The sequence below is a fragment of the Nannobrachium achirus genome (genome assembly GCF_963921795.1).
Source record: "Nannobrachium achirus genome assembly, chromosome: 7".
Classification (NCBI taxonomy): Eukaryota; Metazoa; Chordata; class Actinopteri; order Myctophiformes; family Myctophidae; genus Nannobrachium; species Nannobrachium achirus.
This window is the reverse complement of record NC_137816.1, coordinates 18,033,996-18,060,033: the sequence shown is the minus strand read 5'-3', so window position 1 is coordinate 18,060,033 and position 26,038 is coordinate 18,033,996. Positions and strand designations below refer to the sequence as shown.

The window sequence follows — 26,038 nt, the reverse complement described above, 5'->3', positions numbered from 1 at the left end:
GGTGGCCAAAGTTGGAACTGCAGCCTAAACGCGCATTTTGGCCCCACCCCCTCCACTCCAGACAATCCTTCCTCTGAGCGGAGAGCAGCGTGACGTCATTTTTGGCCACTAGGTAGTGGCCAATTTCCCCCAGAATGCACCTGGATTAGCTACATGCTAGCATGTAGCCTTTGCTTCAAAACGCCACTGAGCACTTGCATTGAAATGATAGTGGGGGCGGGGCCGGTCCGCTCTCTATTTTATATATACTCTATGGCGTGGGCGGGCCATGAATAGGGCGTCTAGTCTAGTGGATACGCAAGGCGGTTTAGGACGACCAAGCTTGTGATTGGCTGAACCGGAGGTGACTCCATTGTAGTCACTTGGACCGCGGCAGAGGTGTACCTAAACCTAACCCTAACTCTAACCCTAATCCTAACCTTAACCTCAGTAAAACTAACGCTAGTGAATGCTAACCTGGTGAAATGCTAACCTGCCGACGCTGGTGTGTCGCTAACGCCTGCCGACGCTGGTGAAAACGAGCGCTACTCCTAAACTGCCTTGCGTATCTGCTAGACGCGGTCTATTCAGGAGCACCACAGGAGATGGGGTCAAAATTCAGGAGACTACATACATAGTCATAGTCATCTACATACATACACACAAAGCCAGACGTGGGAGCGGTTAGCACTGCTCAAAAACAAAATATAGGAAACAAGAAATAAAGGGACCCATTAAAATGTGTCTGCGACCCACAAATGGGTCCCGACCCACGGTCCCACGGACCGGCGGATAAGCAAATATGGCACACGCTCTCCACTGCGACCACGCCCCCAAGAAGCGTCATCTGACTCATCTCGCGACATCATACCTGAGCGACGACGGGTCGGGCAGGCCAGGCAGCTGACAGTTGGTCTGTTGTCACCTGAGGCTGCAGACCCGGGGGACGAAGAGAGAGCCGCGGCAGGAGGGATACGAAGAGCAGCAGCTGTGAGACATCATCTCTTTATTTCTATGACAGTTGACATATCGTTCCACGTCTCTGAGTGTCCACAGGTACTGCTGCTGTTCTGAGAGGACAGGGAACGGAACGGTCTTGTAGGCCTTGTTGCGCTCTTGACCGATGCCTGTGTGTCCTCCCAAGCAGACGTTAGATAAGCTCGAGCAGCTAAATGTTAGCCAACCGGGGCTAACATTTAGCACGGGGCTAACATTTCGTCAAGTTAACGAGCAGTGCGCGAGAGGGAGATAGATGTTTGCAAACGATAGGTTAGCATTATGGCTAACGATACTTCCTTAGCACAGTAGTTAAATGTCAGACAGACAGAGACCGCTGTTTACGACCTTTACCCCACTGGTTCTCTATCTCAAACTTTTTCATTTCAAGGACCCCCACATTGACACCTATTAGCCCGCGGACCCCCATAAGAGAAGATTTTTAGTGGTTATTCTCAACCATTTTAATTTCAAGGACCCCCCCGTTTGACATGCATAGTGCATACTGCATACTAGGCTATATGGACCCCCATTTAATAGTAGTATTTCTATCTCTGAGACCCAAATTTATATTTTAAAATCAATGTTAATTTAACCCATTAATTTGTACACTCTGAGTTACATACCCAATAATGGTCAATTTGGTTCCTAACTATCAATTAGCTGGGGACCCCCTGGAACTCCCTCAAGGACCCCTGGGGGTCCCCGGACCCCACTTTGTCTGCCTGACTGTCTTTCTTGATTAATTGAATGGATTTATTTGGACACAGGACCACAAATTCAATGGAAACAAGCAGTTAGAGCTTTTTGTGTGTTTTTTTTCTGTTAGGCTGAGGATTGTAAAATCATACCACTGTACTATTTTGCAAACTGTTAATAAAGTTAATTAAAATCAATAAAGTATTCTAGCTAAAGCCACTTGTAGTGCTAATAGCTTCATCCTCTGGCATGTCATTATAAACTATTGTCAAACAAAATAGTGGATCTACAAGGTCACGGACGCATTGCATGGTAATGCATCTTGCATCGTGAGCTTGTAGATCTTCTACTTTGATTTGGGGTCACTTTGTGTGAAACAAGCTAAAGGAAGAAGCTTAATAACTTGGCCTGCCACAGTGTCACTGTGACACATCTAAGGGACAACTGCTGTAGTTTGAATACAATCATTTGTTTCCCCAATTGTGACATTGTGCTTCATGTTGGACTTGGATGAGAAGTGGGGATATGTTGTCTAGTCTGTCTGTCTGGCTTGTATCAGTTGGTAACGTCACAGTAGTAATAGTTTGCTGTCTGCTCTGACAAGAATGGAACATAAACCTTGCTATCAGGAAAATACTAATTCAAAATAGTATTTGAATTATTTTACTGTATGTTTGTATGCTTGTGTTTCTGAGAGCAGTACTGTCAGCTAAAATATACCTAGGTGAAGAAGAAAAAACTGCTTTAGAGTCTTAAGGTTTACAATATAATGTAGCCTTGATACAAGACGGTCATTATTAAGACAGTCTTGATGATCCCTGACAGTAGTTGGGGTTTTGTTGCTAATCTGTTTGGCTCCCTGTGACAGGGAGGATGTCTCTGAATGACGAGGGCTATGTGGTGAGGATCAGAGGACTGCCATGGTCCTGCACTCAGGAAGAGGTGGCCAGCTTCTTCTCTGGTTAGAACACACACACATACGCACACCCCATGAGTTTAATTTGAAACCAGCTATAACACTTATCGGCTTGGAATTGTCATTTTGGAACAGTTGTGATCAGGACAGGAATTTGATGGAGGCCAGGAAGGCCATGGCCTTGTGCCTCTCACACCAATGGCATGACCTGAGGACACAGTGGCCTTAATGTCTCTTTCTGGTCAATATGTAGACACCAGTGTCTCTTTCTTGTCACGTGGACACAGTTGTCTTTTGTTGAGATTCTGAAATCTTAACTCCCCAGAGTCCCCATCTTTAAACCAATCGAGTGACTTTGTTTGGTGCAGGGCTGAGCATGGATAATATTGTAAATGCCATCATTTATCTATTTCACTGCAGATTAGGTTGTCATCCTTAACCCTTAAATTCAACAAATCCTTTCAATGACTAAAATCATGTTTTATTTGATGGCCTTTGTGCCCTCAAAAATGGACAACAGCAAAGGCAAAGTGACCTTGCCCCTAAAATGACAAAATTCCAGGCCTGGTTGTGATCCTTCAATAGATGATGTATTCTGATGAGGCCTAACCCGTATGTGTTGTGTGTTTTGTGCAGACTGTGACATCGTGGGAAACGTAAACGGTGTGTGTTTCACCTTCTCTAAAGAAGGCCGGCCCAGTGGAGAGGCCTTTGTTGAGCTGAAAACAGCAGAAGACTTCAAGAATGCTATTTCTAAGGACCGCAAATACATGGGACATCGATACATAGAAGGTATTGGTGATTATCAAACCAGCTTGACTTTAGTGAGCAGTAGCAATGGAACGTCATGTTGGATAATGTTTTACTCGTTGTATAATTTCTTCTGAATAACATGAAAGGTTCGAATTGAATTGGCTTTATTCTATTTCTTATAATTTTAAATATTCACAAACTGTAATTGTCTCCACCAGCCGAAGGCTGAGGGGAGAGTATGTTTTCCCCTTCGTCCGTCCGTCCGTGCGTCCGTCCGTGTGTCCGTCCGTCCGTGTGTCCTCGCAGTTTGTGTGCAGCTAATCTCAGTTGCCGTTGGCCCGGTCGCTGCCAAAGTGAGCACACACATTCCCTGGATGCCAATCTAGAACCTCTGCCCTAAATTTTTCAAATGGGCTTTTTCTAGCTCCACCTAGTGGCCGATGTTCGCAAGACACATTTCTGTGCACTACTCTTACAGATTTGTTCCAAAAATCCTAGAAATCGGTAGGCAGTATCTCGATAGTCATGTGATCGACACGGATCTGTCTGTTTTTTCATATTCCATCCTGATTGGCTAAGATTGGCTTCCAAAGTTTGTAGGATTGAGCCGTTTTGAACAAAATGCCTCAAATCCCAAACGCAAAGTGCAATTATCATGAAATCGCGCACACACGTTCCCACTAGGTCGAAGAAGAAATGCCACTTCAAATTTTGGAAATCAGCCTCATGGTGGCGCTATAACAGGCCGATTTGTGGTTTTATCTATAACTCCACCGATCAGTTTCAAACTTTGTAAGCGCACTCCCTAGAGGCCAAGGAAAAACCCTTTCCCTGCATTTTTCACATCAGCCTTTTATAGCGCCACCAGGAGGCCGACTTATGTAAAACACAATTTCTCCTATTATTCCTTGAGATTTTATCCAAAAATCATGCAAATCGGTACACAGGATCTCTATAGTCATGTGCTCAAGTCCGATCGGTCTGATATTTCATATTCCATCCTAATTGGCTAATATTGGCTTCCAAAGTTTTAACAAAATGCCTCAAATCATCAACGCAGCTTGCAATTACCGTGAAATTTGCCACACATATTCCCACTATGTCAAGGAACAAATGCTACCCTTTTCACATTGGCCTGTTATAGCGCCACCAGCAGGTAGACTTTAGCAAAATACATTTTTGGAACACAATGCTTCAAATCATGCATGCAGCGTCCGATTGCCATGAAAGGTCTAAGGCCACCCTTTTTACATTGGCCTATTATACAGTAGCACCACCAGGACGCCTGGCCTGGTGGAGACCTGTGCTCGGAAGAGCACTGCTTCTAGTTCATTTTGTATTTGTCAATCAGGGAAAAACAGGAGTGACAACACAACAGTCAAGGGTGCTTGTTGTCACTTGTCCTTTATTTACTAAAGTATTGGTGTGTGTGTGTGTGTGTGTGTGTGTGTGTGTGTGTGTGTGTGACTCAGCATTCATATCAAACCTCAAGATAATTTATAAGCTGCTCTATCCATATTATTGTCATTCCATAAATTCTTTTGTGAGTGAGCTTGATTTATTTCCTGCTCCTTTGTTGATTGTCTCCACCAGCCGAAGGCTGAGGGAGAGTATGTTTTCCCCTCCGTCCGTGTGTCCGTCCGTCCGTCCGTGCGTGCGTCCGTCCGTGCGTGCGTCCGTGCGTCCTCGCAGTTTGTGAGCACCTAATCTCAGTCGCCGTTGGCCCGGACGCTGCCAAAGTGAGCACACACACTCCCTGGATGCCAATCTAGAACCTCTGCCCTAAATTTTTCAAATGGGCCTTTTCTAGCGCCACCTAGTGGCCGATGTTCGCAAAACACATTTTGGTGCACTAGTCTTACAGATTTTGGCCAAAAATCCTACAAATCGGTAGGCAGTATCTCCACAGTCATGTGATCGACACGGATCTGTCCGATTTTGCATATTCCATCCTGATTGGCTAAGATTGGCTTCCAAAGTTTGTAGGATTGAGCCGTTTGGAACAAAATGCCTCAAATCCCAAACGCAAAGTGCAATCATCATGAAATCGCGCACACACGTTCCCACTAGGTCGAAGAAGAAATGCCACTTAAAATTTTTGAAATCAGCCTCATAGTGGCGCTATAACAGGCCGATTTGTGGTTTTACCTCTAACTCCACCGATCAATTTCAAACTTTGCAAGCGCACTCCCTAGAAGCTAACGATAAACCTTTGCCCTGCATTTTTCACATAAGCCTTTTATAGCGCCACCTTTGGGCCGACTTATGTAAAACACATTTTTGGATATTACTCCTTGAGATTTTATCCAAAAATCATGCAAATCGGTACACAGTATCTCTATAGTCATGTGATCAAGTCCGATCCGTCTGATATTTCATATGCCATCCTGATTGGCTAATATTAGCTTCCAAAGTTTGCAGGATTGCACCACCAGGACGCACAGCCTGGTGGAGACCTGTGCTCGGAAGAGCACTGCTTCTAGTTTAATTTGTTTTTTATTTTTATGCTCTCTAGTGTGCTGGATAGGGCTGACACAGTAGACTACAAAGCTTGAGGTTCAAGCCGTTAAAAAAAGAAAGAAAAACAAGTATCCTCAAAGATTTTTTTTTATTTTTTATTTTTTTCTGCATACATGTTAGCGTGCTTCTCTGCTTTGGCTTTTAGCCCACACTGAATTGCCAGAACACGATGAGGCCATGAAGTTGCCGGGCAGAGTTGATAGAGTTCAGTTGTCGATTATCATAACCTCACAGTCAAACCAGAATGTGTTTTTGATAGTCTGGTCTGCCCTAGTCAGAATATTATAATCATCAGAAGCCTCAAATGCAACACCAGTAGACAGTGGAGTTTAAAAATAGGAAATCAACCAAAAAGAAAGTAAATTATTTTACTGAAGAGAGAACTGAATGTACCATCTTGTCTCGTGACCACACACACACACTGCCAAAGGTAGGGACAAAGACAGCATGCTATCAGCAGCAGGCCAGGGTCGCCCGAGGCAGGTAATGTTTAACACATCAGACACACCAGGCTTGACAGATAAAATTATATACGTGGGTAAAAGCTAAGTATGATGGATAGTGCTGTCACAATTACACTGGGCATACATAACAAATGACTTAAATGTACAAAGAAATTACTGACACATTTAATTGTCTCCACCAGCCGAAGGCTGAGGGAGAGTATGTTTTCCCCTCCGTCCGTCCGTCCGTCCGTCCGTCCGTCCGTCCGTGCATCCGTGCGTCCGTGCGTCCTCGCAGTTTGTGAGCAGCTAATCTCAGTCACCGTTGGCCCGATCGCTGCCAAACTGAGCACACACACTCCCTGGATGCCAATCTAGAACCTCTGCCCCACATTTTTCAAATCAGCCTCATGGTGGCGCTATAACAGGCCGATTTGTGTGGCCTGGTTGTTACCAGCTAATCTCCGGCGCCGTTGGCCCCGATCGCTGCCAAACTGAGCACACACACTCCCTGGATGCTAATTCAGAACCTCTGCCCCACATTTTTTAAATCAGCCTCATGGTGGCGCTATAACAGGCCGATTTGTGTGGCCTGGTGGAGACCTGTGCTCGGAAGAGCACTGCTTCTAGTTATATTATACTTTAGTGAAGAATTGCTGAAATAGTGTTGTAAGGTTGTATATCTGCTATTTCTGCAATTTTCAACATGGAAACAATTATGATGATTATAAAAAATAATTGTGACAGGCCTAATGATGGACAGAAAACATTAAAGATGAAATGTATGAGTGGAAACATAACAGCCAAAATGTGCTTAATCACTTTTGCCTCGATTAATGAATGATTATTTAAAATGTATTTCATATACTTTTTTTGTCAGGTGGGTTAACAAACAAGAACATCCATTGGCGACCAGTTAATATTGTTTTGGGGCCTTTTTTAACCAGTGTTAGATTGGCTCATCCATCCCTACAGTATCCTCGATGCCAGTTTAACAGTGTCTGCTACCCCCATTTCAGACGACAGATTATTTTGTGGTTATTACAGTGTAGGAGCTATTCATTTCTGTTTTGTTGTTGCCAAGTTCTGTTGCTAAGTTATTTTGAAATACCTTGTGTAGACACTTGGTGGCGGGCATTAGATAGACACAACACAGGTTGTCTACACACAGTATACACGGAGCACAGGTGCACTTGTGCAGTAATTAGTGTTGGCACAGGCAGAGGAGAGCACACAGCGTTCTTACCAGACACTACAAAACCAAGTCAGACAGACAAGAAACAACACACCCAGAGAGAGAGACTACAAAGGTTCACTGAGTGATGTGTTATTTTTGCTGAAAGTGCAGTGCTTCAATAAGTTAACAACTACGGAAATATCGATTGGACATAATTTGTTTGTATCTTCAGAGGATCACTCTATTTCCTGTGTGGACATTGGATTTGGCCGTTACAGACAGCATTCGTGTTAAGAGGATTTGGTTGAAAACTTGGTGAGATGGAATATGTTTTACCCATTTAGACCTGAGACCGATTCTAAAAATGCCTTCTAAAACCTAACCTAACGTTTCAGAAAACCTTCAAATTCGTATTCAAAAAATATAAAATGTATGATGTTGCTATATGTATAGCAAATACTAATGAGACAGAGGTGGCATCCGGTTACAAAGGTAAAACAACTTAGGTGGCACCAGGTCTAAATGGGTTAAATAAAGAAGGATCGCTAATTGTATCCTTCCCACAGGTGCTTGTGAAAGGGAATAATATAAAAGAAATGTTAAAGTTATGACCAGAAAGGCATACAAAAAATCCTGTTCCAGGCATTTTCTGGTCATATCGTTAACATTTTTAAATAACATTTTTAAATTGAGATATTGTTTTTGTGTGTGCTTGCGTGCTTCTGAATCAGTGTTCAAGTCAAACCGCAGTGAGATGGACTGGGTGCTGAAGCGCAGTGGTCCTGCTGACTATGATGGCTGCAGTGGCTGCATGCTGAGACTCAGAGGCCTACCCTTTGGCTGCAGTAAGGAAGAGATCGTACAATTCTTCTCAGGTACACACACTTTTTTTGTTTTTGCAATCCTTCTAAGGCATAAACAGGCATGCACACCATATATCCAATGTTAAGCACTATTTACATTTAATATGTGCTGAGGATTGTGTCACATCACGGTAAGGGTGTGTCAAATAACACCGCAGCAGTTACAATACCTATATTGTATACAATGAATACACTCCATGCTAAAGCTATGCTTTTGCTGTTGAAGCATAGTAACAGATTTGACACCAAGCATAAAATAGACACATTCTGTACTTAACTGCCAGTTGCAAACTCCATAATGTTGGAAATTCTATGTAGGTCATGGAGAAGTTTTGAAAGAATTGGAATTTTGTTAATGAAAAAAGAGCTGGAACCGTGGCCCTGTTGTCAATGCTAACTATATTATGACTGTTATATAACTGTTGTATAACTATGCTACTATGTTTAATAGTATCTATCAATAATCCATATTGACCAGTTTCCATCCTTGCTCATAGCAGTTGTGTATATTGCCTCAACATGCTTTTAAAATATCAAGGCCATAAGACTTAACATGTTTTTTGTTCATATGTTCACTTAGTATACGTTTACCATGTGGTGGTGTTGTTTATTATGTCATTGTCATGATTTCTGAATATGATCTTACCATGTTACTTTGGCATTATGCAATCTTATTGTTTAGCTTGTTATTCTGACCTAGACAGCGTGTACTAATTGAATGGGGAATTTAGGAGGGGATTGGTTGGGTTGGGTGGGGCCGGGTCACGAGGGAGTGGTCCCAGGACACTGATCTGGATTCAGCTATGTGTTTCTGCTGCCTCACAGCCTCAAAATTGACCAGGAGAGCCAACAACACAGAATTGTAATGGATAGAAAGGGCAGCCATTTTCAGATGGCCTAGATGTCCTTGACTGCGGAGGTTTTGGTAATGTTGTAATGAGAATAAGCATTGGTGAGTTGCGACCCTGAAGCTTTAAGGTTCTACTACCACAATAAAGGCATCATTACCTTAATGTGTGTTTTATTACAACTTTGTTCATGCACTGTTAAAGGACAACTCCGCCCTAAATCACTTCTAGGTTCATTTTCCTACTTATATTGATACAAAAAGACTGTCCATGGGGTCTATTAGGCAGAAATGCCCCTGTTGTCCAGTTTCCCCAGCAGAACCCAGCAGCTCTCATAGCATAGAGTGGAGCCTATAAGCCTATCGCTTTTACACTATTTGTTGTGGTCAAAAGTCGTCATTACAAACGCATCCATGTCATCGTTGTCCCACACAAGCCACCACACTCTGCTAAATAGATGTTATGCTTTTATGTGTTTTGCCAAGTCCCGGAAAAGATGCCCTGTGATTGGCCAGTGCAGTCACTTTGTTTGGCACTTGTGCCGAATGATCACCCCAAAACATTATTTATGAGATTGTGGTGGCATGTGTGGGACAACCAAGGCATGGATGCGTTTGTAATGACAAATAGTAACACATTCATGAAAAAGAAAATCACTTTTGACCACAACAAATAGTGTAAAAGCGATAGGCTTATAGGCTCCACTCTATGCTGTGAGGGCTGCTGGGTTCTGTTGGGGAAACTGGACAACAAGGGCATTTCTACCTAATAGACCCCATGGACAGTCTTTTTGGATCAATATAAGAAGGAAAATGAGCCTAGAAGTGATTTAGGGCAGAGTTGTCCTTTAATGCATGGACCACTGGTGCTCATTTCCACAACAACATTAATATGCCAGCCATCTTGTGTGCAGTATTATCACATCACATTCACAAGTGTGCACCGAAGAAGACCACTGACCAACCCAGAAGTGTTCTTTCTGTCCATTCTGACTGCTATGGCTGATGCTGACTCCAGACCAGTGTTTTATTTCTGGCACCACTTCCCCACTTGGTACCTTTGCAACTGTAACTGCTAGATGCCCCGTTTTAATCCAGTTTAATTAATTAACAGTACACAGATCCTATTTGTTAGCTGCTGTTTTCTAATAAATTGCTATTCTCAGTTCCAGTTGAATCAGTGGGTGTTGTTCTACCTACCTATCTATCTATGTATTTGTGTGCTTGGGTTGAAGGGTTGAGAATCGTGCCAAATGGGATTACTCTGCCAGTGGACTACCAGGGGAGGAGCACAGGGGAAGCCTTCGTGCAGTTTGCCTCAAAGGAGATAGCAGAAAAGGCTCTGGGGAAACACAAGGAAAGAATAGGGCACAGGTGGGACAGAGGGGAAAGGGATGGAATGGGTTGGGTTGCTTTCTATTATAGCAAGTGTGTGGGTCACATTGTATTATGGTGAAAAATGTACGGATGGGGGTCTTTCATGAATATTGTTAAATTAATTGCAATTGCCTTTAAATCAATTGTAGTTTCTATGCTATTGTACTGTACATTACTGACCGGGAGGGTAATGTTCTAGCGTCTATACTAAAGTATTAGTGGGATGTGTAATTATAATTTGGATTACGTTAATTATAGCTAAATTGTATTAAATATTGGGGTTTAAATATTGTATTGATTACTGTAACATCATGGGCTGTTTTTATTTGGCATAAATTCTATGGGTACTATTTATTGGGCTGGGGGTAACAGTTTATGGGTCAAATGGGTAGTTTAATGGGTATCTTTCGGTGTTTCTCTACTGTTTATGTAACAAGTCACTGGGAGCAAGTATAGAATTGCAGTAGAAGAACAGTTGAGGCAGTCTGTATTTTTTTAGTGTTTCTTTTTTTTAGAGGAATGTTGTGCTGACATAATTAATTTCAGACACAAGCCCTCTAAGGAAGCATTTGACTAAGATATAGTCAGTTACAGCTGGATCGGTATACTGTAGATGTAATAAAGAATCCTCCACTACAATGTAAGCAGAGAGCCACTGATAAAGTGTTTGGTCAGGTTTATACTAAGAACTAACTGTTCTTAATATAACACTACAACACTATCATCATGGTGAGAATAGTAGGCTGCAGATATCTGATAAAAGGTGCAAGCAAGTTACCAGTTAAAAGTAGCCAATGGGGCAATATTGTGGAGTGACCAAACTGTTTATCATGGCCCTGAATTTTGAAGCCATTCAGACCGTTAGTGCAGAAAACCATTAGGTTAGAGCAAGTTAGTCCTGTTTCAGTAGGATGTTTAGGTCAGTTACTGTATGTCCTGCTGTAGGAAATCATTTAGGCTGTATGTCCTGTGTCAGCTTATGTTCTTTTTGTATAAACTCAAATATCTGTATGCACCATGAGCCAAAGTATTTCCACAACATAACCCTTTTTGCTGCGTTCTTTGCCCCATGCACGTCTCCCACTCCAGGTACATAGAGATTTTTAAGAGCAGTCGTAACGAGATAAGGGCGTACTATGAGCTGCCCCGGCGTGGAGTTGGGGGCCAGAGGCCTGGGCCCTACGATAGACCCATGATGGGTGGTGGTCCCAGGGGAGGCTTCTTTGGGCCGGGACCTGGCCGAGGGGGGCCTCTGTTGGACACCATGAGGAGCGGAGGAGGAGGATATGGAAGTGGTAAGAAACTAATTTTAAGTTATAATCTGTAATGTTGTGTCTCCCCTGATGTAGAGAGTTAATTGCAATACCGTCTGAACTACTATAAAGATGGCAGTGCATCTAGTGTCCAATCGGGTGTGCCGTCTGCTTCAAATATCGTAATTGACGTGGTCAACCAGTCACTGTTCAACCCGGCATCAGGGTTCAACTTTTCCCATGTAAGATTGGGGTCTCTGGGGACACCACATCCAAACACTGCAGAGTCAACATTCTCTACCACACATTTGTTAAAATATTAAATGACCATCCCCTACGGCAAAGATATTGTGACTAACATGAATTAACCAACTGTGGACCACCTTGGTTCAACCATGGACGAATCAGAGGCTTTCTTGCCTTTTTCTCTGACAAATACCCGACATGCTAACTTGTGATTCAGACCCTCTGTCACTGGAACTGATAAAGACACAGGATCTAACCATGTGAGACTAGTTATCTCCTAACCTGATTGTCTGATTGGATGATAATCTGATTTTGGTGACCCCATCACTTTTCTTACCTGTAGCCCTTATTATTTGCTATTTGAAAATGTACTACCTTTCTCCTTTGTCTTGTTGCCATTGGTGTCTAGGAGGTTATAGCTGCTTTGACAACTACAATGGCTTTAACAATTATTGTTTCGGCAACGGCATGTTTGATGATCGAGTGAGAGGAGAGAGGGGAGGCAGAGGTGAGCTCCATATCAATTTACCACAGGATACAGCATAAGAATCTGTATTATTTGCTTGTGCTATAAGAAATGCTGTGTGTTTGTATTGTATGTATCTGTGCGTTTGCACGCAGGGATGGGAGGCCATGGCTACGGCGGGGCAAGTGATAGCGGTTCAGGATTCCACAGTGGTCATTTTGTCCATATGAGGGGACTGCCATTCCGTGCCACAGAAGGAGACATTGCTAAAGTAAGAACACCCACATACAGACAACTCGATGCAAAATAATTGTTGCTGCAACCTACCCACTGGGATAAACACTTGTGTCTCGTGCCCTGGACAACCGGGAAATGTTGATGCAGCATTACATGTTTATAGCTCTTCAAAATAATCTATGGCCATCAAAGTCCTTAAAATCCAAATTCAAATGTAATTCTTTAAAATGTAATCTCAACTATAATGTTTATCATGAACACCTTAAATTGCACACACACTGTTTGTGTGCTATCCAGTCTATGTACTGTAGTTCATGCAATAAAGGGGAAGAGGGACATACTCTTTGACGGTTAGATATAATTTGTGCAAGTCATGTGCACGTTTTCAGCAGAATCATGCTGACCCACAGAAGGAACACCACAGAATATTTCACAGTGAAACCAAGAATTGTTTTAAGGGTCTTTATTTTACATATCAGAGATAATGGTCTCCTTTCAACTCAGATTTTTAGGATTCTAGTCTTCTAAACCCCCAGAAAATGTATATAATGCAGTCATATATAATGTACAGTATATTGATATAGGTGTAGGTTACATAAAACCAACATTGTATGTCCACCTGGCACTGCCTGTTTTTTGTATTTATGCATGTTGTGTATTCACTATTCATGGTATTGTGTGCTGTTGTTTGTCAGTTGAACAAATACAATCAAGTAAAGAGTTTTTTTTTTTATTTAGCACGTGTATAACCACGAGAATGTTGGTTTTGTCTGTCTGTGTACATCTGTGTTTGCACATCTGTGTTTTAGTTCTTCTCCCCGCTGAGTCCATTGAGGGTTCATATTGATGTGGCGCCCAACGGCAAGTCAACTGGAGAAGCAGACGTGGAGTTCCGTTCCCATGAAGATGCTGTTGCAGCCATGTCAAAGGATAAAAACCACATGCGTAAGCACACTCTTTATCATCGCCTCTCTATGTCGGCATAACCTGTTGCTTCTCCATGTAAATGCAGCATAAAAAGTGAGAACCCAACGGCACTTTGTCCCTTTTGTTCTGATCGTGTGTAAACGTGGCCAAAGCATTGCTACCTTACCCTTGATGGTAATGGTGTGGTTTTTACATTGAGCGTGGATGGATGGGATTGCATACATAACATTTTGCTGGTGTTTAGGAAAGTCTTATGTGGTGTGCCTAAAGTAAAATTGATACAGGAGCTCCAGGCTGTTTGTTTGATCTTTGTCCTCTCCACAGAGCACCGCTACATTGAGCTGTTTCTCAACTCCACATCCAGCGGAGCTTCTGACATGAGTGAGTAATCAATACTTACTGTTGACTTTTTATTTGTACTGTTATTTGGGGTTGACAGAAAATTACAAGTTTAGTTATTGAATTATCGGTTTAGTGTTCGGATAATTTTTGATGCGCATTAATTACATTAATTATTCACATAGATTAATCGAATAATCGAAAAAAGATCAACTTTCAGACAGAGGTATGAAAATAATTGTTATTAGGGATGCACAGATTAATCGGCCACCCATCGTAACTGGCAAATGTATTAAAAAGATCACCGCAGAATCTGATTGCCATACAGATTAACCGACCCTGTCTAAATGGGCATGTTATGTTTATTTCAGAAAGTAATGTAAACAACACAAATACACTTTGATTATTCTTCCATTTCAAACTGACTGTTGTCAGTTAATTAACACTAGGTGGACAACATGGAATCATCTGAAAAGATAAGAAAGAATTGTGGGGAAAAAAGCAGTAAACTGAAAGTATTTTGTCTTATTGAAAACCTTTTAAAGCTAGTCAGACAGATGTAGCTCCTGTCTCCTAGCGTATATTCTATATTAACTGCTGAAATTGAGCGAGCGAAAACTAACGTTGATGGTTCCACTTTCAGCCTTGAAGAATATCCAGTGAATGAAGGAATCATGGTTTTCTATTTGGTTGACGTCAATAAAGCACCTAGCTATTGCAAGTTTTACTTTTGGCTAGAACGTCCTGGTAAAATCAAAATGCAATCATTGATTGGTCAAGTGGGTAATCATGCTTTTTCAAAATACCCCAGGTCGCGGTGGTGGTGGCGGTGGTGGTGGTTACTATGGTAACTCAGGAGGAGGTGGAGGCTCGCGGAGCAGTGGCCTGCGAGGTGCATTCTGATTATGTCATCAACCTGTTTCAACCCATCCCGACGTTTGTGTCACGTTTCTTAAAGGCCTCATTTATTCCTCAAGCTGCTCAGAGCATGAGTGCTGATGTGGGAGTGTCATCGACGTCAAGTGAAATTGGTGTGTTGAACAAACAGTGAGTTGTTTTCGGGGCAGTCATGATACTGAAATGTACCCTTAAAAATATTATACCAGATCAAGCACCACAACAGAAAAGAAAAGACACAAGTACAAAATTATAAATTAAGTCGTTCTTTTGGGGATATTCATCCTAGCTGTTTCTGCATTGAAAATTGATTTGAAGATAACTGTTGTAAGCTAGAGCTTGGTATCAGTCATTTGGTAGAATTTTCATCCAACCCTAATTGTTTTCAAAGAAGATAAGGTCTGAATAATCTTTTAAATGATGCCATCATACAATGGTGTTGCGTGCCGAAAATACAAGGTCACAATGCCTCGTGTATGCGACACACTGTGAGCTTGTACATCAACTATTTTTGATGTGCGACACAGTCCTACAACAAAGTATAAATCAGGCTTTCCACTTTTCTACCCCTTGTTAAAATGAGTGTTGAAGTATAGCACTTTGTTTAAGCCAACAGTATATCACAATGGAGCAAAACAATAATTTAAAGAAGTGCCCATGTATTTGATTACTTATTTGGCTAGAATTACACTTTTGTGGTGACTGCTGTGTGCTTAAGAGAGAGTTATCAACTGTGTTTTATTGCTTCGTGTTATTAATGTTTTTAATTTAAGAATAATTACTTTGCAGCAGCACCACTGAGGCACAGTTTAGTGGCAGGCAGAAATTCATGGGACACTAGTACTCTTATGCAGCAGAATTGGTCCAAATTTTTATTTTGATTGCCTTACTGAAATAGTTACAGAAAAGAATGGCTTGCTGGATATGAATTAAGTGAAGTTTCTTTGGCTTATGCCTGATTTATACTTGTTGCAGGCCAATCTCACGTACCATGTGTCACATCGCATTGTGAGCTTTTAGATCTGCTTTTCGATGTGCGACACCAAGTTGCTGGTTATTAAGTATGAACAAGGTGTTAGTGTTCTGAACATCTCTGTCATTTGGGAAGTAGTGCAGCAGCAAAGACAAAGTCAAAGGTGGTTTCTCAAAGTTAAAGATAAAGTGTTTTACTTTGTGTTTTAGACTTTGTTTTATTATTTGTGTTTACGTATTTCTTGTTTTATCTGATGCCACAGTTTTCAACTGTGGGAAGTTTGCATATGTCTAGCTGGCTTCAGTTAAATGACTTTAGAATGCAAAATGGCTAAGAGAAAACAACAGTCTCTGATTTGATCATTAGATTGGCATGCTCTGAAATGCTGGGTAAATGGGTGCCAGTGTGTTTTCTATATGAATGTTTTCACATGTTCATTAAAAACAAAAAGCTGAATATTATTTTCCACTCTCAAAGAGTGGAAATAAAAAAATATATATTTGAGCTGTGAAATGGCTTAAGCAGCTGTTGTACATTTTGCCTAATAAATTTTATATTTAATTCTCTGTCTGTGTCCCTGGCTCTCTGTTACAACACCTTTACGTCTACATCGTTTCACTGCTTGCAGATATAATTATAAAATGATCCCCAAAAGTTCTGCTTTCCTTATTCATAATACAGAAATGTCGACCATCTGAAAGTTATGTTAATTTATACTACCTGCTACCCAGACAATATTTGGTCTGGGCTACATTTGAACTAATTACTGTATCAGTGTGGCTTGTTATGGAGGCTGAGGTGTAATGGAAGCCCAGGTTTGATAGCGGCCTTCAGCTCATCTGTATGGTTGGGTATGGTGCTCATATTCCTCTTGACAATACATAGATTCTCTATGGATTTCAGGCCAGTTGACTGGTCAGTCAAGCACATGTAATACACAAGTCCATATACGGGTATTCCCCAGAATCCCTTTTATGCCCATATATATGAAGATACCTGATTTCATTGATATACATCATTGGCCAGATGGCCAAGACATGGCCCAAATGGGTCCATGCTCAAGTTCCCTCAGCCCTTAATGTTAACCACTATGCCTAACCCTAACCTTAACCTCAGTGAGGGAACAGGGTCGAGGGAACAGGCATGACTCCGGCCCAAATCTGTGTGGCTGGTTCAGTTGGGATCTCCATGTATGTGCATAAATGGGATTGTTGTTGTGATGTCATGGGAACCACTAACAGAATCCCTTTTATGCCCATATATGGAGATCCCTGATGTCATCAATATATAGCCCATATCTACTAGGACTTCATATGGGAATGCCCGTATATGGAGGAAGACAGCCCATATCTGTGTGGCTGGTTCAGACGGGGATCGCCATATATGGGTACCAGGGGTCTCCATATATGGCTAACTGATCCGATATACATCACATACATTTTTACTTGCATTATCGCTAGTGTTTGTAAAACATTTAAAGAATAAAATCAACTTTTTATTACAGTGTTTTAAATAATCAGATTATCTGATAGGCTTTATGTTAGTTGAAATAAGGTTATTTTGTGGGCCAGATCTGACTCTCGCCTTGATTGGTCTATCTCTGATTCATCCAGGATGTCTGTCTTCTTTGGCAGGATTTATGTTGGTTGAAATCAGGTGATATTCTAGTCTTTGACTTGATCTGGCTCCAATCGAAACGTCACTGATTTCTTCCGGGTCCTGGCCGTGCTTGCTGGAGAAGAGACAATTCAATTAAAATTTATAACAGTGCCAAATCACAGCAAATTGTCTCGACACACTTAACATAACAGTGGAGAGAATAATTATTATACAGAGTCTCATTTTTTAATAAGTAGTGAAAATAGCAGGTCTCGGGGAGACATCACATTTTTATTTTTGGTCTCGAGCCAAACATTTTTGGAACCACTGCTTCAGACCCATGTTTATAAGATAAAACTTACATACTACAACCTGATAGAAAAACCCCACTGAATGTCATTCATTTAAAGTGAATACAATTCAAGCCGTTCACAGGCATTTACACATAATTAGTGATTTCTAATTAAGAATCACATTTTCAACACCTACCTGGCAGGCATAACGTCACAGATGGGGACCAGCCAAGCTGGTGAAGTTACACAGCAGTTTACCGTCGAACACGCCGTCCCAGTCCCCGATCGGATTGTCCTGGAAGAGTTGGAGAAAGACATGTAGTTATTGTAGTATGACCCTTGCAAGTGTTCCTCATCTCACTATCCCCAAAAAGAACATATAGGCCTATATCAGTCTGATCAAGATGGATCTGCAGTGTTATCAGCTTGCCATTCAGTTCTTCACAGGCTTAATAAAGTATATTTGCTAATGCCCTATCACTATCAGTAAAACAATAATAATGTTGTCTCTCTCTCTATCTACCCATCTATTCAAACATGGTACTTCTACCCTACCCATCTATTCAAACATGGTAGGCCTACTTCTACCCTACCCATCTATTCAAACATGGTACTTTGGACCAGGGATGGATTAATCCCCGCGAGGGCCCCAGGCAGATAATTTATTAGGGCCCCCCTCCCCCCAACATAACCCCCCCTCCCACCTGACCAGTGTTGCAGTGGTCTTGGGTCATGTGCCCCCGACGACCCAAACCTTTTCTGAGCCGGGGTCTCGCACGTCGCAACCCCCCGAAGTTCACACCTCGACAACTGTTTAACAATGAAACTAGCCTATTTGCATATCAATAGACCTGTATAGTAGGTGTCGAGCGACGTCCGCGACCCCCCAAACATTGAATCACCACTGCACCTGACACCCAGCTTTTCAGTCATGATGATCATTTGTGGGTCAAGAAAGCTTTTTATTATATTACTTTTTATAAACTATTTATTTGTAGTAAATTGTCAATGAACATGCGGCCCAGTTACCTCCAAGGGCCCCTGGCCCCGGCCCAATGGCTATTGCCGCCCTGCTTTGGACCGTGAATCGTGTGCCAACTCAAGCAATCATCACCAGGCAATCGGAATAAAACGTGCCTTTGTCTAGATGTGTGTGAAACAAATCTTTTAGCCGTCTCTGTCTGTGCGTGCCTCAAACAACAAGAGATAGTGAAGCCATTGGATATTACCTGTCTGTTGGTTTTGACAGCTGCAGCATCAGCTCCAGTGATATGTAGCCAGTCGACTTCAATTCCTCCCTTGGATGTATGAGAACCCATTGTTTCTGGATGTGTTTTGTTTTTTTCCTTCTATTTCTTTCAAGTAAATTTAAAAGAAAAACAAAAAAAAGTGGTTTATGGTTAATCCTAACCTCGCCCACCAGGCTTTCTCTGAGAAAAAGCCTGGTGTTCGTTCACAACAGGCCGTTTGGTTTCCGCCTAGAGCGCGGAAACCACTAGAAGAAGCGGCGTCGCTTTGATTTGGTTCCCTCCGTTTGTTTCCCCAATACCTATTAAAATGCTCGAGCAGCCTAGTGTAGTCTTGCCAGTCGCTAAAAGTTGGACTAAAAGATGCACATACCAAACGAATTTTTCAAACGCAAAACTACTCCGCATCAAGGAGTTTATTAGGTAGGCCCTAAAAGTGTGTTCTTGAGCGCAGGGGAATATTTTGGGTTAAAACTGAATCCGGTTTGATCTTTCCGGCAAATTGTAGTCCTTTGAGTACTACAACGTGACGTTTTGTGGTTTCCGCTCCAGACCGGTTACAAACCCGAAAAGTGAAGTGATCCCAGACTAGGTTAATCCAACTTCCAGGTCAACTTGCATCCACCGGTGGAACGAATGAAAAATGTAGCTTTTCTTGGTTCTTCTAGTGGCTATTCATAGCCTGGTTCCAGCCCCTGAATCGCTAGCCACGCCCCATTTAAAAATATTTTTAGGAAAATTCAGGCTGAGTGTCAGGCTAGCTTTAAGCTCCAATGCTGAAGCAGGGAGAACAATCAGAAGGTGTAGTATTTGCAATTTTTAAGTAAAGCCATTCCTACAGTGTGAGAAGAGCTTAATGCCTTTAACAAAGTGTCATAAATGTCAGAATTTTGTTTTTCAGTGCAATGTATGATTGTATGTGTGGGGATTGAGATAGTGACCATTGGTCGTTGCCTAATTCTCACAATGCATTGAGGGATAAAATGAGTCCATTGTATACTTAAAGGGTATAATAATCATCACCATTAGGCCTACATATAGAGCAGTATGACTGGGCAGTGATTTCAGATAAAGCATAGTGTTATGTTATTTTTGAGTCTTTTTTATTAGTGTCAGACCAATATATCGGGCACCGATATGCCCTTATTTGGTCAAATCGGATCATATCGGTATCGATGAAATGTCTCCCCGATAGAAAAAAAGAAAAAAAAAATGTAACAAGCCTGGCTTGTCCTCAGTCATTATCCCACACACAGTTGGACATACTATATTATACTGTATGTCTCTGTGTCACTCTTTTTCTCAGACACCTTGACACCTTTTTGAAAAAAAAAAGACATTGGTTTAAGAAAGCACCTGTCTGTAGTACTACTGTCACTGTACCTTTGCATAATCATATTGGGGCAAAATCTTTGCACAATCCACCCAGAAAAAGGCCTGTTTTCATTACGCATACATATATCGGTTGCATATCGGTTATCAGTGACTGTCCCCTCTCTCGAATCAGTTATCATATCGTACACAAAAATATCGGTCAGACACTATTTTTTATATTCAAATTGTCTACAGTAAAATAAAGACAGGTGTGTTTACTGGTAACTTCAGGACAACAGCACTTTATACAAACAATAATTGTGACCCTTAGTGATTTTTTTACATGTACAAAGGCGACTCAAGAAAACATGCAGATTGTAAAATATTGATTTAATCAAAACTGCTAAAAGGCAACATTGTTGGCAATGGAGTGAATTAATGCTTCACAGCTGATATTAAAGAAAAAAAAAACATTGATTGATAACCAACATGTAATACAGCATATAGTTAAATTAACACTGTAAAAGTCCCATTCATATTTATGGATTATAAGAATGACACTGTACAAATAACATTCCATTCCAGACGTTGTCTCAGTTCAGTCACTCATTTACAACTGATATTACATCCATTAATAAAAATGGGTGTGTGAACCTTTTCATTATAAAGGGCTTCTTAATCTATACATTTGGATGTTGTAAACATTTTATATCAGAGTACAAAAATCCAAACTGTACAGTAATAAGCCATCATAGAAGTTCAACATTTTGTATTAGTACTGCACTGGCTACCATATACTTTCTTCCCATTATATTTTATAGTTATTCAAATCTAATCTGACTCTGCAGGATTGAGAATTTAACATGTGAACTCAATACTGCCACCATCTGGCGGAGTCAGGTTAATTCAAATCTCCATTCTTATGCTTTCTGATAGCTAAAAGACGAACAAGATTAAAACCACTTGAACCTTGACCTTCTATATTGACCGGGGTCACCCAGGGGTCTGTAATTGATCCTCACTTTTTCCCCTCTATACCGTAACTCTTAACCGAAAAATAGGGGATCTACAAGCTCACAACATATCACTTTGTGTTGTGAGCATATAGATACAGTACAATTTCGCTGAATGTAGGGTTCATGTGGTTATTTGAACTTTTAACCTTTTCTTGAGCATAACACTAACAGTGCAGCCATAAAAATATGTGATTTCTATGGTGGCTGCATCTATACAGTTGGACAAGAATAGACCCAAAGTGGTTACAGGAAAGTCAAGTATCTAGCTCCCTGGAACTTCAAAAATACAAAATAATGTGCATAAAGAACATAGGATCAAACATAAATACTTTTTATTCAAATTAATCTCAGTCTAATTTACACAAAATCTATCTACTAAAGCGCACCATTAGATTTCAATAACCAGTAACCCAGTCAAACAGTCATTTACGGTAGTCAATATGTCCATCATTTTGACGGGCTGGGACTCACTGGCTGGCTGGCTGGCTGGTCAGTCAGTGTTCTTACACTCTTTTTGAGGTTACCCCTCTAGGTCATTCAAAGAGAATCCACATAGTACTTCAAATGTTGAAATGTGCCGTTATGTCAGACAGAGAGAGTGGAATGAATACTTGGCAAATAGAGAATCTTGCCAGTTTGGAAATGTTTTGGATAAAGAAAAAAAAAATCCTTGTCTACACCAAATCTCAACAGCGTTTAAGCTTGTAGATATTTTTGGCAAACGTTACCCCAGAATTGTGATGCTGGGGTTCTAATGATTAAAGAAGCATGAGGCCCAATTTGGCACCATACATAATAAAATACGTAATAATTACTACATTTACACAGGCACTAGTGATTTTTCATCCCTTGTGGCACTGATTTCTTCTCAGTACTGTATAAAACAGAGGAGAACCTCTGTGGAGTTTGATCTTTCCCTGTTGGACAATATTTAAGTTTAAAGGAAAGCTATTGCACGATGCAAAGCAAATCTACGACAGAAACAAATGTCATTTTCTCTTTCCTCTTATCCCTGTACACTATGCAGTGTGTCACTTTTTTATTGTTTATAAAAGGAGCGCCGCGTTTTTGTTTGCGCATGCATGTGCATCGCTTTTCTCTGCCTGCCGAATGCTAAAATATTTGAAACCATTATTTTAGTTTAGTTTTAGTTCCTGGAACAAAAAGGGGGTCATTTCTCTCTCCTCAGTTCTTTACACATCTCCTGTAGTGGTTCTGACTGTTTTGGAATGTATTTGTGTATCTTTACCATTACTATTAATTTGATACGTTGGACAGTTTATATTATTATACTAGATTCCGGCCACTACTCAGCCTTCACATCTACTTTTTCAGGTCTGAAAATGGAATAGTGCTGATCAGAGTACTACGTAACGTGAATCTTGGCCAAACAAATCCGGATGTTACGTTTGTGACCGGATTTGGCCGATTAAATCTGGATATTATGTTTGTGACGCCCACATTTTAACATAGGATACGTGTGTGCTGTGTACATATATATGTTTATGTTATTTATGTTGCCATGTTGTACTAATGCTACAATGGACTGAACTCCCTTGTAAAGCATACATTGTATCTCAATGGGATTTGTATAAATAAAGGTTAAAAGAATATTACTAAATATAATATTACCAGTAAGACTCCCTAATCGGGAGATAAGCGACCGTAGGTCACTTATCTCCACAAATAGGGCAAACATTTTTTCTTCCAAAAACTTCCTGATCCAATATACAAATACGCCAGGGTGTCACCGGATGATGGCATACCCCTCAGGATGCACATTTCATGTTTATGTATTACTTGGTGGCAAATGACTTGTAAACGACCTGGTGATTGCCAATCATTTTTGGTGGCACAACAATATTGAGAGTATCTGTACTCTCATCATTTGAGTCAGACTAAATGGATTCCTGTTTACCATCATCAGGACATGGCACTCACAACTGGTATTGGTTTACCCTGAAGAAGATTTTGTCAAAACGTAGTTTTTTTCTGTAATACAATCACTTATTATCATGGCTACGAGTGAACGGCTGCTATCCTTTGAACATTTCATTGTGTTTGATAACTCCGCAATACTGATGTGTGTTCCCCCCTTGTCCTGCATTTTTAAACAATAACCAGAGCTGTGAGAACAAAGGGTTAAAACTCTGCCAAAATAAACAGAACAGGGCTTGACATAGCAACATGAAAAGCATACGTACTAGAACTGTCGGAGCAGGAAAACCTTCAGGGGGAATGAGTGTTGTTTGAACTAAGTTACGAAGGAGAAAAAATATCTTTGTGGTACTGTAAGGTCTTAGTTTCATTGCACATATCACACAGATATTATGTTGTCTGCCCAGCTCTTGTTCTACTGTTCCTTTTAACCGAACACACCTCTAACAAGCAAATTACTTCTACTTTGAGAAGAAGGCTGCATTTTACAGACCAGTTGCAAAGTAATAATAATGGTTAAAGTTAACCATTATTTATCTTTTTGTCTTTGTAAAGGTATCCTTAGTGTTGAGATCGTCTTAGTTATCATGGAGAAAATGTGGTCTTAGTGACACAATGTGTTCATGAATGAATAGTACTGGACTATTGCATTCAACTACCACCACAATTCACACCAATAACAAAGCCTCCAGATGTCAGTTAAAAAGTACATACTGTAGGCCACTACTAAGGACATAATGCCCATGTATAAAAACATCTTCAAATATTAGTACTGTTTGCCTATTTTAACAACAAAGTTTCACAAATACTGTACATGACAATGGTTGTCAATGTCAATCAGGACACATTTTATGAGCTTAATATCCGAGTCTTTGCCTTGCTGTGCTACTACAGTATACTGTATAAATGGCTTGAGAGTGATTCGAACAATACAAATCATTGGTATTGAACACCTACAATATTAATAACAGTCACTGGAGTTTCAGGGCTTCACTCCCTCGGTTAGAGATGTATAGTAGTTATCCCTGCCTGCTGTGCTATCTAGGGTAGGGATTAGTAACTACAAGAGGGAGACTTTCCAAAGCTGACCACAGAGCAGTCACAATCAGTGTTTACAGGTGTAATGCTACATTCTGCTGATTGTCTGCAGATGTATTGTAAAATGTGTGCAGTGTTATTCAGTTAGATTTGATATGAGTTTCAATCAGCTCTGTTTGCTGTAAAGAATGATGAAACATTGCGGAGAGAGGGCTTGGACTTATTTAGGCCTGAACACATTATGACGCAATATTTTATGCTTTAAATATAAAAAAATTGCAGATATACAAGCTCACAGCGCGGCACCGAGTGCCGCGCTGCGAGCTTGTAGATCTGCTATTTTTGAAAAATCGTGAAAATTAGAATTTTGACCCGATTCTATAAGTGTCTTTTGAATCCTTCTAATATTTTTGGAAAAAAACCTATGTTTCTATGTCAGCAATCTGGCCAGCCATCGTCAAAGAAAAGGTCCTTTTCACTTCACTGGAGCTCAGTTAGTCTGTTCTCGAGAGACTACTATGTCAGTGGTTCTCGTAATTTTTCATGTGAAGGACCCCCAAAATGATATTTATTTGGCCACGGACCCCCATCTCAAAATATCTAGTTCCAGGGACCACCCAGAAGCAAAGTTTGAGTTACAAACATTCGCTTTGAAAATACATATATTCAAAGATTTGCACACATTTTCACGACTTTTTCAAAAATAGCAGATCTACAAGCTCGCAGCGCGGCACTCGGTGCCGCGCTGTGAGCTTGTATATCTGCTATTTTTCACTGGTTAAAGCAGTCAATAATTCTAGGCCTAAATGGGTTAAGGATTTGGGGTGAGGTTTATTCAGCAGCTTCTATTATGAATGAATCCACCCACCAAAATAAATAAAGATAAAATAGAAAATAAAATAAATAGATCGCATTATACTGTTGTGTTTTGTATTGTACAGCTGTCCTGGGACAACACATTGGAAGACTCAGAAAAAGTAAAATCTATTCTATTTAAAGTGTAATAAAGCATTTATTACAGCATACTAAAATGATGGCAGCCACCTTGATGCCCAAAACAGGTGTATGAATTGTGTCATGTGCGCCGACTCATGAATTGCACTGTGCTGAGTGCCGACTCAACAATAAATGAAGTTAATTCTTACTCTTTACTTTTGTCGTTTTGTGTGTTTGCGTTTCTTTCACAAGCCTCCTATATTGACCCAAGGAGAAGACACAAATAATTTAGTTAAATATTAATCCAATGCCAGAGGACCAAAGAGAGAGGTATTATTATCTTGTGCAGAACTAGCTCACATCCCCACCCAGCACATCCTAGCTGCATACAGGATGCGTCTCTTCAACTGTGAGAACAGGATGTTGGTGTTTGAATGGATGCTTGGCACTGCAGGGCAGATAACATTACAAGAAACCAGGATGCAGAACCTGGACATTCTTCTTTATCTACCGCAGGGGTCTTCAATGTTTTATTTTCTCAGGCCAATGACCCCCTAGCTGAGAGAGAAAGATGAAGCAGGGACCCCCACCACATATTGTATAAAGTTGTGTTGCAGATTAAACCTTTTCATATATTTCATGGACAGCTTCGTAGACTTCATATTCATTGTTTATACATGATCTTTTCTATTAATATGTTGGATTCATGTTCATGTGTGCTTTTAGACATTTAACCACTCAGTAAACAT

General features: G+C 40.8%; 1 protein-coding gene and 1 long non-coding RNA gene across 3 annotated transcripts; one reads left to right on the top strand and one right to left on the bottom strand.

Moving 5' to 3' along the window:
* Positions 1–853: 853 nt before the first annotated feature.
* On the top strand, positions 854–16,474 carry hnrnph3 (heterogeneous nuclear ribonucleoprotein H3 (2H9)). Of its 2 annotated transcripts, none has more exons than XM_080730492.1 (11): positions 854–969; positions 2,543–2,635; positions 3,227–3,382; positions 8,215–8,358; positions 10,429–10,567; positions 11,660–11,865; positions 12,479–12,577; positions 12,691–12,806; positions 13,582–13,717; positions 14,024–14,080; positions 14,850–16,474. In XM_080730492.1, the coding sequence occupies exons 2-11, from the start codon at positions 2,548–2,550 to the stop codon at positions 14,939–14,941; spliced, it is 1,233 nt and encodes a 410-aa protein (XP_080586618.1). In that variant the 5' UTR covers positions 854–969; positions 2,543–2,547; the 3' UTR covers positions 14,942–16,474. The 2 variants fall into 2 exon arrangements, with proteins under 2 accessions (XP_080586618.1, XP_080586619.1); XM_080730493.1 differs by having other exon boundaries at positions 899–1,035.
* Positions 16,475–17,430: 956 nt separating this feature from the next.
* LOC308288197 lies at positions 17,431–19,143 on the bottom strand. Its single transcript, XR_013962177.1, has 3 exons — positions 19,030–19,143; positions 17,997–18,095; positions 17,431–17,636 (listed from the first exon to the last, which is right to left on the bottom strand). It is a non-coding gene; the product is annotated as an uncharacterized lncRNA (long non-coding RNA).
* Between the last annotated feature and the right edge of the window lie 6,895 nt (positions 19,144–26,038).